Source organism: Symphalangus syndactylus, chromosome 21, assembly GCF_028878055.3.
Source record: "Symphalangus syndactylus isolate Jambi chromosome 21, NHGRI_mSymSyn1-v2.1_pri, whole genome shotgun sequence".
Classification (NCBI taxonomy): Eukaryota; Metazoa; Chordata; class Mammalia; order Primates; family Hylobatidae; genus Symphalangus; species Symphalangus syndactylus.
In genome coordinates, this window is record NC_072443.2 from 36,838,979 (window position 1) to 36,851,417 (window position 12,439).

The window sequence follows — 12,439 nt, forward strand, 5'->3', positions numbered from 1 at the left end:
ATGGCAGAGAAAAAGAAAAGAAATTACTAAACACCTTAAAACTACATAAACACACACTGGTTGGAAAAATATTTCTTCCAAATCACTGAATTTTCTCAAATAATATCCTTTAAACACATTCAGGTTTCCCCTATGTTGGCAGAAAAAAAAAAACTTTATTAGATGCTTACTTCCCCTTCTAGCTAGGATCCCTTCTCCCTTCTTTGCTGCGTAACTTCTAGAATGAGTGGATCTGTGCCCACAGCCTCAATTTCCTTCCCACCCACTCCCTCCTCAATACCAGCAATCTTGCTGCTCCCACGTCTATCTACTCAAACTGCAATTTTCAAGGTCACCAGCCCTTTTATAGTCAAGATTTTGGCCTCTTTTCAGTGCTGGCGTTTGTTCCTAAGTTGTTGGTGGATTTTAATACAATTAACCACTTTCTTCTCCTTCTAAAACCCCTTTCCTAGCCTTCCCACTACACCCATGCATTCCCTTCCCTGTCTCCTTCCCTATCTTCACTGCCTCCTCCCATATCTTCTCTACACTGCCTCCTCCCATATCTTTTCTACAAGCTATCTTTCTCCTTGGGCATCGTAATGTCAGTATTCATCAAAGTCTCAGCTGCTTTTTCTCTTTACGCTTTCTCTCCTCTTGCTCCTCAACCCCTTGAACTTCAACTAGATCTCTACACAGGTGATTTCCTCCTGTTTTCACCACTCCAGTCATAGTTTAGCTCCCTCTGTCCTTCATTAAGCCTGTTTGACCTGCCTGGAATGTTCATCCCTCAACTCTTCTTACCTTGCTGTTTCTGTTCATCTTCATCTTAAACATCACTTGCTTGGGGAAGCCTAACTTGATCCTCAAACCAGATTAGACTCACCAATTACCCATTTCTTTTTTTTTTTTTTTTTTGAGACGGAGTCTCGCTCTGTCGCCCAGGCTAGAGTGCAGTGGCGCAATCTCGGCTCACTGCAAGCTCCGCCTCCCGGGTTCACGCCATTCTCCTGCCTCAGCCTCTCCGAGTAGCTGGGACTACAGGCGCCCGCCACCGCGCCCGGCTAATTTTTTGTATTTTTAGTAGAGACGGGGTTTCACCGTGGTCTCGATCTCCTGACCTCGTGATCCGCCCGCCTCGGCCTCCCAAAGTGCTGGGATTACAAGCGTGAGCCACCGCGCCCGGCCCAATTACACATTTCTATGTCACCCTATATTTATCCTTATGCACTTGCGGATTGTTTAATTATTTGCAGTAATTGATTTAATATCTATCTTTCTCGCCAGATTTAAACTTCATGAGAGCAGAACCTATGTCTGTCTTGGTCAAATGTCCACAGCATGAAGCACAGTGACTGATACATGACAGACACTCTAAATTACTGGCTAACAGAATAACCCACCCACATTTTAGCTTTGATTTGTTTTTCCTAAGCAAGAATCTCAAACATTTAGCTGAAATTTGTCCCCACTTGAGTACTTGCTGTCATTTCAAGTGTATCACATATAAAAGTCATAGATTTTCTCCCACACACTTGCCCCATCCCTTTCCCCTCTAATTTTTGTACTATGAAGGTGTTCAAAACTCAGCTCACACCCCAGAAAGCTGTTTGATATGATTAGCAATCCCACGTACACACTTGGGCTTTATTTTCCCCATGTATAAAATGAAAGGTTTTTAATTTGAAGGTTTCTAAAGTACTTCCTTTGTGAAGGCTTTATACTTCTTAATAGTGTCATACATCTCCTTCATTTCACAAATGAGGAAATTACTGTCAAAAGAAGTTAAGCAATTTCTAAAGATGAAACAGCTAGTGGTTAGAATTACATAACTGATCTTTAGACCCAACACAGTGTTATATTCGTATTTAGAAATTGGTATCTATTGGTATCTAAATTAGTATCTAGAAATTTTACTAGAAATTGTGGGAAAGAATGAAATTTTATTGAGAAAAGTGAAATGTACCAAAACATTCAATGCATGGATAAAATTTAGAAAGCAAAAAGGCATAATAATGTATTCAATCTTAACATCCAAGACAATATAACCACTAAGTCAATATTAGTTGTAAAAATACAATAATATTTTAAAATATGTATATTTGAAGAAAGTTTCACTTCTTTATGGGCCAGTGAGTTTCCACAGATAAGAACTATAAATTGTGGACAAAATATAAAAACAACTACCTGAGATTACTGGAAAGTGGAGGAAGCAGAAAAATTCTTGAAGGGTGTCAATGCTTGGAAGAAGGAAATAGGGGCTCAGAGTTGTGGGTGTAGGTTCCCATTATTTCCCCATTTTTACTGATGTTAGTCCCAGAGAGGGCTGCAGATGATACCACATTAGGCAGCTAAAACTCTAATAGAAAGCCCACAGTTTTCTGAAGAACCAGCAGGTAGATTTTAGGGCAACCTTACTCTCTGAGAAGTGACAGAGTCAGAGTAAAAGAGTTCCAAATTCTGCATACACTCTACCCATATCTCTGATGACTCTAAACCACACATTACAGATCATGGTCAAAGCAGATTAACTACCAGTAAAAGAACTGAGATTTGAGATGCTGTCCAAAGGGCAGAGTTTGCAGTTTGAGTCCAACCAAGTAAAATATCAACACAGCAATATAACAGAATCTGTGCAACATTCAAAACCCAAATAAAACTATTTAATTTACAAAGAACCAAGAAAATGTGGCCTATTCTTAGGAGAAAATACATTAAGGGAGACTAACAACTTCAATTTGACCCAGACACTCGAATTCTCAGACAAGAGTCTTACAGCAACATTCAGCTATGCTTAGTGACATGAAGAAAAATATACTCACAATGAATGAATAAAAACACAGAAAAATCTCAGCAGAGAAAAAAACTTTTAACAAATAAATGGAAATCTTAAAATTGAAAAATACAATATCTAAAATAATATATTAACTAGGGTTTTACAGAAGAATGGAGAGGAGAAAGGAAATTGTAATTATCAGTGAACTTGAATATATACAATAGAAATTATTCAATCAAAAGAACAGAAAGGCAAGATATTGAGGAAAATACATATAAAAAGAGAACTAAGAACTAAGAGAACTCACTAGCAGACGTACACTACTAGAAACAATAACAGAAATTATTCAGGATGAAAGAAAATAATACCAGGTAGAAACTTGGAAATTCAAGAAGGAATTAAGAGTATTAGAAGTGACAACTAGAGTGGACATAGTATGTGCCACCAACAATTGCCTTTGACTTTTTGTTCCTGCCAGTAGGATCACTGTCAACAGACAGTCTTCAGTTTTCAGCCTCTCCAGGGATGACTTCAGTTACTTTGACCAAAGTCAGACCCTTTCCAGGGGAGCCCATATCCAATGACTGATTTAGATGGAGATATAAAGGACCAGCCATTTTTATTCAACGCAGGGCCTCTCTAGGCCACTCTAGCTCCTGAGCTCCCTGTGGGGTCAGTGAGGGTGTCAGTTGGTTGAGATTGCAGGTAGACTTCTCCCTCTGCTCACAAGCATCCTGTACACAGAACTCTATCTCAGAGTCTAATTTCCAAGAGAACCTGCAACAGCATCAATAACTCAAAGTAGCAGAGATTTTTGAAGAAAATTATTTCTTCAAAAGTGGAAAAACTGGCCAGGTACAGTGACTCATGCCTGTAATTCCAACACTTTGGGAGGCCAAGGCAGGAGGATTGCTTGAACCCAGGAGTTCAAGACCAGCCTGGGCAACATGTGAAAACCCTGTCTCTACAAAAAATACAAAAACAAATTAGCCTGGCGTGGTGGTGCACACCTGTAGTCCCAGCTACTTGGGAGTCTGAAACAGGAGGATCACCTGAGACTGGGAGGTCAAGGCTGCAGTAAGCCATGATTGCACCACTGCACTCCAGCCTGGGTGATAAATAGAGTGGGACCCTGTCTCAAAAAAGAAATGGAAAAACTTTTAGCCCTGCTTTAATCCTGGAACTTTTTGTTATTGCTTTCCTTAAAGATTTTGGTCTTAGAATGGGGTCTAGGCATATAAATTCCAGCTAGAAAAACTCTGAAGTTGTTGCTTAGTGTTAATGCATGAACAATGTCATTTCTTCCTGGGGAAAAAAAAGCTGATTGTGACTGTGTCTATTATATGAATTATATAAATCAGTGATATTTATTACTACTATTATTATTTAAAAAGTAATGATTGTTAACTTGATTCTTAGGGCCTACTAGCATCACATAGTCCAAAGCTATTTTATAACCACAGATCTGCTCCCAAATCCCAGTCAGCAATTGACAAATGTATGTGAGTGATAATAAGGGAGAAGAGGTAAAAATATGTTGATGGCTACTACATTTTAATCAATGTATAGGTTAATTTTTCAGACACAACATAAAATCAAACAACAACTGGGTCATTTTATTAACTAAACACCATTAATTGAAATATTCATGACCTTATTGGGAGGAAATTTATCTACTGTAAACTCTCTCATTTGTTCCCATTATCTTATTGCCATCCTCAACCTACTAGCATCCCTATATCTAATGTCTCATCTTAATCCTCAATTTCAGAAGAGTATCTCCTCCTACATGAGGTTAAGCACTCAATTGATACTCCACTTTGGCTCCCTTCCTGTCTCTTCTCAGATCTTCCTATCTTTTATAGACTGGAAAGAGATAAGTATGGTTCTTAGAGCCCAAATTCAAATATCTCTAGTGCTTATTCTATTGTTTTTGTCCGTATGTTTATTCTGTTTGTGGGATGGATCATCTACTTCATGAATGATTCACAAACACTAGAGTTTTCTATAGAGTCATCCCTCAGTGTCCTTGGGGGGATTAGTTCTAGGACCCCCAGAGATAGCAAAATTCAAGGATGCTCAAATCCCTAATATAAAATGGTGTAGTATTTAATATAACCTATGTACAATCTCTCATATACTTTCAATCATATCTAGATTGCTTATAATACCTAATACAATGTAAATAATACATAAGTAGCTATTATATTGAATTATTTAGGAAATGACAAGAACAAAATCTGTACATGTTCAGTACTAATGAAATCATCTATTTTTTCCCTTTATATTTTCAACTGAAGTTGGTTGAATCCAGGGATGCAATACAGAGCGCTGACTGTATTTCCAAGTATCTGTAGGAATTTTCCTCCTACTTGTCCTCCCTTCCTATACTGAACTTAATATCTTCCTCTACAACGAAACTCCCTTCTCAGTCACATATATACCTCAGCGGCATCACAGAACTTTTTTCAAATGAGAACCCCAGGGTAGAAGCTCTTGACTCATGTTTCAAAATAAATATTTTACCTAGTGCCACCGCCACTCAATGGGACACTGTTACCACATTATTCTCCAAAAATCCTACTTAATTATAAATTTTCCTGTTCACCAAAGAACAAGTGGTTCTTCATTGTCTACTGACTAATACCCAGGTTCTTTTATTTAGCTATTAAGGACCCCCCAAAATCCAGCCTTATTTCCTACCATTGTTTAGCACACAATCTCTGTCCCTGCAAGCTACAGCTCTTTCTCTCTCTGAAGCACCTTGCATTTGCACATGCTACACATCCCATCCTTCCAATTCCTTTCTCTGCATTTCCCCATTTATCCAAACCTGTCATTCAAAGCCTAGCTCAAGACCCATCTCCATAAAATCTTCCTCAACTCCAACTCACTGTAATTTCGCCCTCCTTTAGATTTGTACTAGTTTCATATACAATTTCAAGATTTACTGATTTTAAATGTTCATCAATTGTTTCATCTTACCTTTGTCTTTCTAATTTAGATTACTAATAACTTTTAGGCACTATTCTACACACACACACACACACACAGACATTAATAAGGACTTTAATTTATTAGTTGCTTAAGCATGAACATTTAGAGAAAAACACACCTATAAATTATTATAAAATGTAAATTCACAAATACCGCAAACTAGAAAAGGGAGATAGGACTAAAATTATTAATAAGGACAAAACCCTTCTTTTGCACAATTGTTTTGAATCTTTTTCCATTGTTTGCAAATCTGCCAAAGCTACCTTAGAGCCCTGTCTTGATTTTTATCTCCTCTTGTTGTTACTGCCTGTCCTCTAGTGGAAGACAACAATAAATGAATAAAATTAGCCCAAAGAAGGAAAGAAGTGAAGGGTTCCTTTTTAGTAACTCAAAATCACAAAATCAATAACCTTTATAAAAGATGGAATAATTTTAACTGGAACACCAAAATATAATTTGAACACACACAAAAATCTAGAAGACAATAGGGCTAAAAAAAGGAGGACGAAGTGGTACAGGGTATGGGGAGTGCCCGGGAATGGGAGCAGGTACAAGGTTGGGAATATAGCTCTGATGTGCACAATTCAGGTTGTTTTTATTTTTCCCCTCAGGTTTCTTCTGGATAAATCTTGTTTACTAACTACCAAGCTGCTTGAAGTTACAAGCAAATAAGTAAACAAAAAGAAAATAAGGAAACAAAATGAATACTATGTTTTACATTTAAGTCATTAGCTCCCTTGTTCCTTTGTGAACTTCTCTTGTACAAAGCGAGTTCTTTCTGTTTGGCAGTATTAATAACATAGCAGTTTTAGCAATAAAGACATAAAGTCATATTTCCCCAAGTAGTATGCTTCTCATTATTCTAAATCATGTCATGGTAAATCTATGACACCAAATCACTACATGTAAAGTAATATGCTTTTTTACATCTTGATTTTAAACATTTAATAACTTTATAATAACATAAGCATAGACTTCATAGATCTGATATATGTAGTCTTTCCTAGTTGTGTGCAGAAATAGTTTTAAAATTTAAACATTTCAACCTTTAAAATTGGAAATTATAAATTATGTTTTAATCATGTTTTTTCCTTTTCCCAGAAGTAACAGTGCAATTTGACATAAACAGCTCCTTGCCTATCTGGCTGCCCCAGCCAAGCTGGGTCCTGCACAAGTTTCTATAAGAGCTTTCTACAACAAGATCTGAACTACTGAAAGATTCAGATCACTTGACTTTTTTAGGTGTGTAACAGTCTATTAAGGCTAAAACTAAGTATTGGCTTGACTTTTTTCACTGATGCTCTTCAGTGAAAAGCACAATGGTTAAACAATGAGGAAAATTGCCCACTCAAATGTTTAGTGGTGCTTACTGATGTATATCATTACTGATTGGGATTCTGCCACATACTAGTCATATCTAACCTTGGGCAAATCATTTCACCTCTCTACGCCTCCATTTCTACCTTTGTAAAATGGAGAGGTGTCTTCCATGTCTACTTCACTGGGTTGCTGTGCAGATCAAAGAGGAAAAAGCATGTGAAAATTCTCAATAGAAAGGTACAGTCATAGAGTATAGTTATTTTGCATGTGCTCCCTAGTAAGATTAACGTGTGGAAAGCAGATTTTTTGCTGGAAGATAAGCAGCATTTTAAAGTCATTCAGAAATGAGGAAAAATACCTTTTCTTCTTTCAGTTATCAAATTATAACATTTAAAACCAACTACGCTCTTCCCTTGCAGCTGCTCTGTCTACTAAAAGTGAAACCTGAAAACTACCTCCCACACCAACTCCTACCAACCTTCTACAGTGAAACCAGGAAACCCACACAGTGGCCCAAGTTCTCTATAACTTCTATAGGAACCTAGATGTTGAAGAGTCTGTTCTCTAACTCGTAGCGTCTCTTACAGCCCACACATCTTGAAGATAAATACAGACATACATCACAGACACACCACTGTAACTGTAAGCATATTTTATTTTTGAAGTGCCTAATCATCGAAAGTGACAGAAAGCAATAAACTGTCCTAATCTATGCTACTGGCAATGTGGACCTAAATGAGTTAGGGTTCTTATTAAAATAAATAAATAAATAAGCGAGAAGAGGCTGGGTGCAGTGGCTCATACCTGTAATCCCAATGCTTTGGGAGTCTGAGGTGGGAGAACTGCTTGAAGCCAGGAGCTCAAGACCAGCATGGACAATATAGCAAGACTCTATCTCTATCAAAAATTTTACAAATTAGCGAAGCATAGTGGTGCATATCTGTAGTCCTAGACACTCAGGAGGCTGAGTGGGAGGACTGCTTGAGCCTGGAGTTACAGGCTGCAGTGAGCTATGATTGCACCACTCCACTCCAGCCTGGGCAACAGAGCAAGACCCTGTCTCAAAAAAGGGGGTGGGGGCAGAGAATAAGATAAAGAGAACCTAACTGACTTTGATTGCTGCTAGTATGTATTTGATTTATCCTGCCTTGTTCAAAAAAACAAGAGGAAATAAGGAAGTGGGCAGTAAGACAAATTATAGAGATCTGTATATTATACAAAGTATATGTATTTTACAACGTATATTATACAAAGTAAAATAAGCAAGACACTGGAAAAAAGGATGATAAAGTAAACTAGACATGGGAGTGACCCGTATTTAGCAACCCCCTATATCTATTATTGCAATTGATTTGCATTGCCCCAGAAGAAAGACAAAAAATAAACTCAGGAAGAGCTGAGACCAGGTTTCTCACTGTTCTCTCAAAGAGAATTCAAACTTACCAGCCACTAAGAAGACAGTCAAAATCAATAGTAGCCCTAGGTTAGCAGTTCTCCAAGGGCAGAGCATTTCTGTTTTCTTTTTTTCTGCCCTTCACTCAGTACTTTTCCTCCACACAGGTACAGAAGGAACTGTGCGCATGGTGAGACCCTCTCTGGTCAACTTCTCAGTACAGGATCCTCTTACCCCATCAACAATGGGGCACTCCCTTCCTTCTAGCCCCTTCCTTCACGTCTATGTGGTTTAGCCTGATTAGTTACTTGGACGAACAGAAGCTTTTCTCTGGAACTTGACACAGCAATAGATTTCCTGTATGAAGCCCTGAAGCAAAGACGGAGGAAGCAGATTGATCGAATTATCTCTCAGCTCATTGGTTCTCCTCTCACTTCTGCTGTACACAGATAAACTTCACAGTAAGGCATTGAACGTGTCCAAGATAAACAGATTTGTCTAAACTTGCACCAAAAAGTAAAACAGAATATTGATCGACTTTGGCCCATCCTTGTAAATTTCCCAATTATGATAACTTTTAGAGGCTTTCTCCAGGTTGAAGAGCTTTATGGCCTTAGTATTTGAGTCTGGAATACAATATTTTTTCTTGAAAATTATTTTGTGAAATTCCTGTCTATAATGGGAGTCAACACACAACCCTGTAAACATCATAAGTGTATTAGTTTCCTATTGCTACTGTAATAAATTACCACAAACTCAGTGGCTTAACACAACACAACATTTATTATCTTACAGTTCTGGTGATCAGAAGTCTGAAATGGATCTTAGGGGACTAAAATCAAGGTGTTGGAAGGGCTGCATTCCATCTGGAGGCTCGGGCAGAATTTGTTCCCTGCCTTTTCCAGCGACTTGAGAATGCCTGCATTTCTTGGCTTGTAGCTACATCATTCGGACCTCTGGTCCACTGTCACATCTTCTCTGACTGTGACCCTTCTGCCTCCCTTTTATAAAGACCTTGTGATTATTTTTGGTCCACCCAAATAATCCAACATGATCTCCTAATTTCAAGATCTTAATTTAATCACATCTGCAAAGTCCTTTTTGCCACACAAGGTAACATTCACAGGTTTCAGTAATTTGGACATAGGTATCTACCTTGTTGGGAGTGAAGGCATTCTGTTTATCAGAATTCAGTACTTATTGCCATTCAGTTTCACCTTTGGAGAATTAGACTGATCATTTTAACCAGATTACAAATAATCACCCTTATTTTAGTTGCCACACATCTGGAATTCAGACTTCCCCCCCACCAAAAAAAAAAAAAAAAAAAACTCTTCCTTAATGTTGCTAGTTACTATGCTTTTAAATTATGTCTGAGAGAGGGAAAAATCTTCTATGTGCTAAGAATTTTCTACCCCAAGGCAAAACTGTACAGGAAGGGGAAGAAAACATTGCAAACAGGAAAAAGATTAAACAGCACGCATTTTTTTTCTCAGTTAGCAGTTTCATCTTCCTTCTTGCCAAACATTATAAATATTTCCCCCCTTTCCCTTCTCAAGCTTTTTTTTCCAGTTAATTAATTTGATGAAGACTGTGAAATCAGGTCCTTGAGGGCATGGAACACTTGAGGGTATGAGCTATGACAATGGGAAGACCATAACAAAAATGTCTTCTCTTCTGTCTAATGCTTCACCAGGTGTTGGAAAATTGTGAGAATACATGATTTAAAATACAGATAACATTCTGGTTTTCCACCACACAGAAGTTAAAGTTGGCCGGGAGTAGTGGCTCATGCCTGTAATCCTAGCATATTGGGAGGCCGAGGCGGGCAGATTGCCTGAGCTCAGGAGTTCGAGACCAGCCTGGACAACATGACAAAACTCCAAACTCCATCTCTACTTAAAAAAAAAAAAAAATTAGCCAGGTGTGATGGCACTCATCTGTAGTTCCAGCTACTTGAGAGGCTGAAGCATGAGAATCGCTTGAACTCAGGAGGCAGAGGTTGCAGTGAGCAGAGAGAAGTTAAAGTTAAAATTCACACTGGTTTAGGATACAGATAGACATAGAGTTAAGTCTCTGTTGTGCAATTACTAGTCCAGTGATACTGGGAAAGTTTCTTACTCAAGTCTCTATCTGTTTATATTATATTGACGTTAGCTTTTTCTCATGTCATCAAAAATTCTTGGAGATCATTTATTTTAATATCTGCTCAATGACACAGCCAAAACTAAACCACAGAAGGGCTAAATGGTCTACGGCCTCAAAGTGACTTGTTGGCACAGCTGGGAATAAAATGTGTTATATTTTGTAGTCCTGTGTTCTTTTCACTCAACTCCTCTACTTTGAAATTTCAGGCAACAACTTTCATAGACACACTCCAATGCACTTACCTGAGGTCAGACCACAATCTGCAATCAGCAGTTTAAGAATCAAGTGATGGGTATCAAAAACCATAAAATTCACAAAGTAGATTTGATAGGATGACAGTTTCTCTCCCTGGTCCCTCATCCTCTCCACCCCCAAACCACATGCCAGTAACCTCTCAACTCCCACCTTCTACCTTTTATGGACCATGAATGTTTAAAACAATAAAGGGACTAAAAGTTTGTTAACATAATCATCCACTAAAGACATGCCATGAAAGTCAATATAATAAGAGAAAGATGTGTCTGGTAAATGCACCTTCTAAAAAATCTAAAGGCCCCAAATTCTCCCTGGTTGGGGCCCTTGGGCACAGGACCCAGGAAGCAAAGCAAAAGAGTGAAAAAGGATCAAGAAACAGGTGTCGTTCAAGCCAGAAACCCAAACATTTTACTCTACCAGTTTTCCAATTCTCCTTCAATAATACCAGTTAAGAATCATAGCATAAGAGAAACAAACAGGACAATGTAATGCCAATTAATTTGTAGCCAAAACAAAAAGACATAGAAGCTTTAGTAAATTAGAACTACTTTAGGCCATAATGCCCCCAAACCAGCATGGTTGGTTTACTCAATTTATCAATTGCAATAAACTGAAAATTGATGTACGTACCTATAAATGTTGTTGAAGTAAACTTCTTCCAATCAGGTGTATATCTTTCTCTTCAATGTCGGATTCAGACTTAGCCACACTGAAACCATTTAAGATGAAATGTTGCAGTCTTGCTCTTGGGATTCCTCCCCATTATGTAGAAGATTTGCATGGCTCTTGAATACTTACTACAAAGTTCTATGGACTTTTATTCCTGACTTCTTGTTCCCGGGACCCTTTGTTCCCCAGTACCATTACCTACTCATTCACCTCTTATATTTGAGTCTTGGCTGCTGAGAACTTCAGCACCTGCCTGCCCTTCCTACCATAGCTGAATTTTCTGGATGTGCATTCTTGCAAAATGTGCCAATAACTACTTGCCTTGTCACTGTTACTTTTGGTGAACTCTCTGGCTTAGATATCTGGCCTGACTTACCCTTCTATACACATGCATGTGTGCACACACAAACATACACACACACACACGCTCACACAAATATACTGGCTAAACACTTAGTCCTAATTCCCTCAATCTACTCTGTCCTACTGCTAGCCAAGTGGTAACATGCCAATTTCACAGAGGTAAAAAGAACAATACCTAATAGTCTAAAGAATTTCAAGGGACTCAAACTCTACAGCACTCCACTCTTTACTTCCTCTCTGCTCCCTTGTACAATAACTACAGATTTGAATCTAATGAATTACCACAGAAATGCTATAATTCAACATAAAATTGCATAAAAAGGACTGCTTTCCTGGCCATATTCCATTTTCTATTTTCCAATTCACCTCTCTGTAACCTTCATTGACCCATGCTCTCAAGACTCATCTGAAATCCTGTATCTTCCTCCATGGACAATCATTAAATGGACTAAACGGTAACTTAAAAGACCCTCAAAAAATGCATATTTCTATTTTTATACGTACTATTATATTGATTTTTCTTGAAAATTTTTACTCCT

General features: G+C 38.1%; 1 protein-coding gene across 6 annotated transcripts in view; it reads right to left on the bottom strand.

The window, feature by feature from the left end:
- Positions 1 to 11,921, bottom strand: part of CD200R1 (CD200 receptor 1) — a 63,134-nt gene extending 51,213 nt beyond the window's left edge. For 3 of the 6 annotated variants that reach the window (XM_063630073.1, XM_063630071.1, XM_063630075.1), the window contains exons 1-2: positions 11,499 to 11,921; positions 8,516 to 8,834 (exon numbers count right to left, since the gene is read on the bottom strand). In XM_063630073.1, the coding sequence (XP_063486143.1) occupies positions 8,516 to 8,582 (67 nt within the window). In that variant the 5' untranslated portion in view covers positions 8,583 to 8,834; positions 11,499 to 11,921. Of the gene's footprint in view, positions 1 to 7,876; positions 8,085 to 8,515; positions 8,889 to 11,498 lie in introns of those variants that run through there. The other 3 variants (XM_055259598.2, XM_063630072.1, XM_055259599.2) reach the window with 3 other exon arrangements.
- Positions 11,922 to 12,439: the final 518 nt, after the last annotated feature.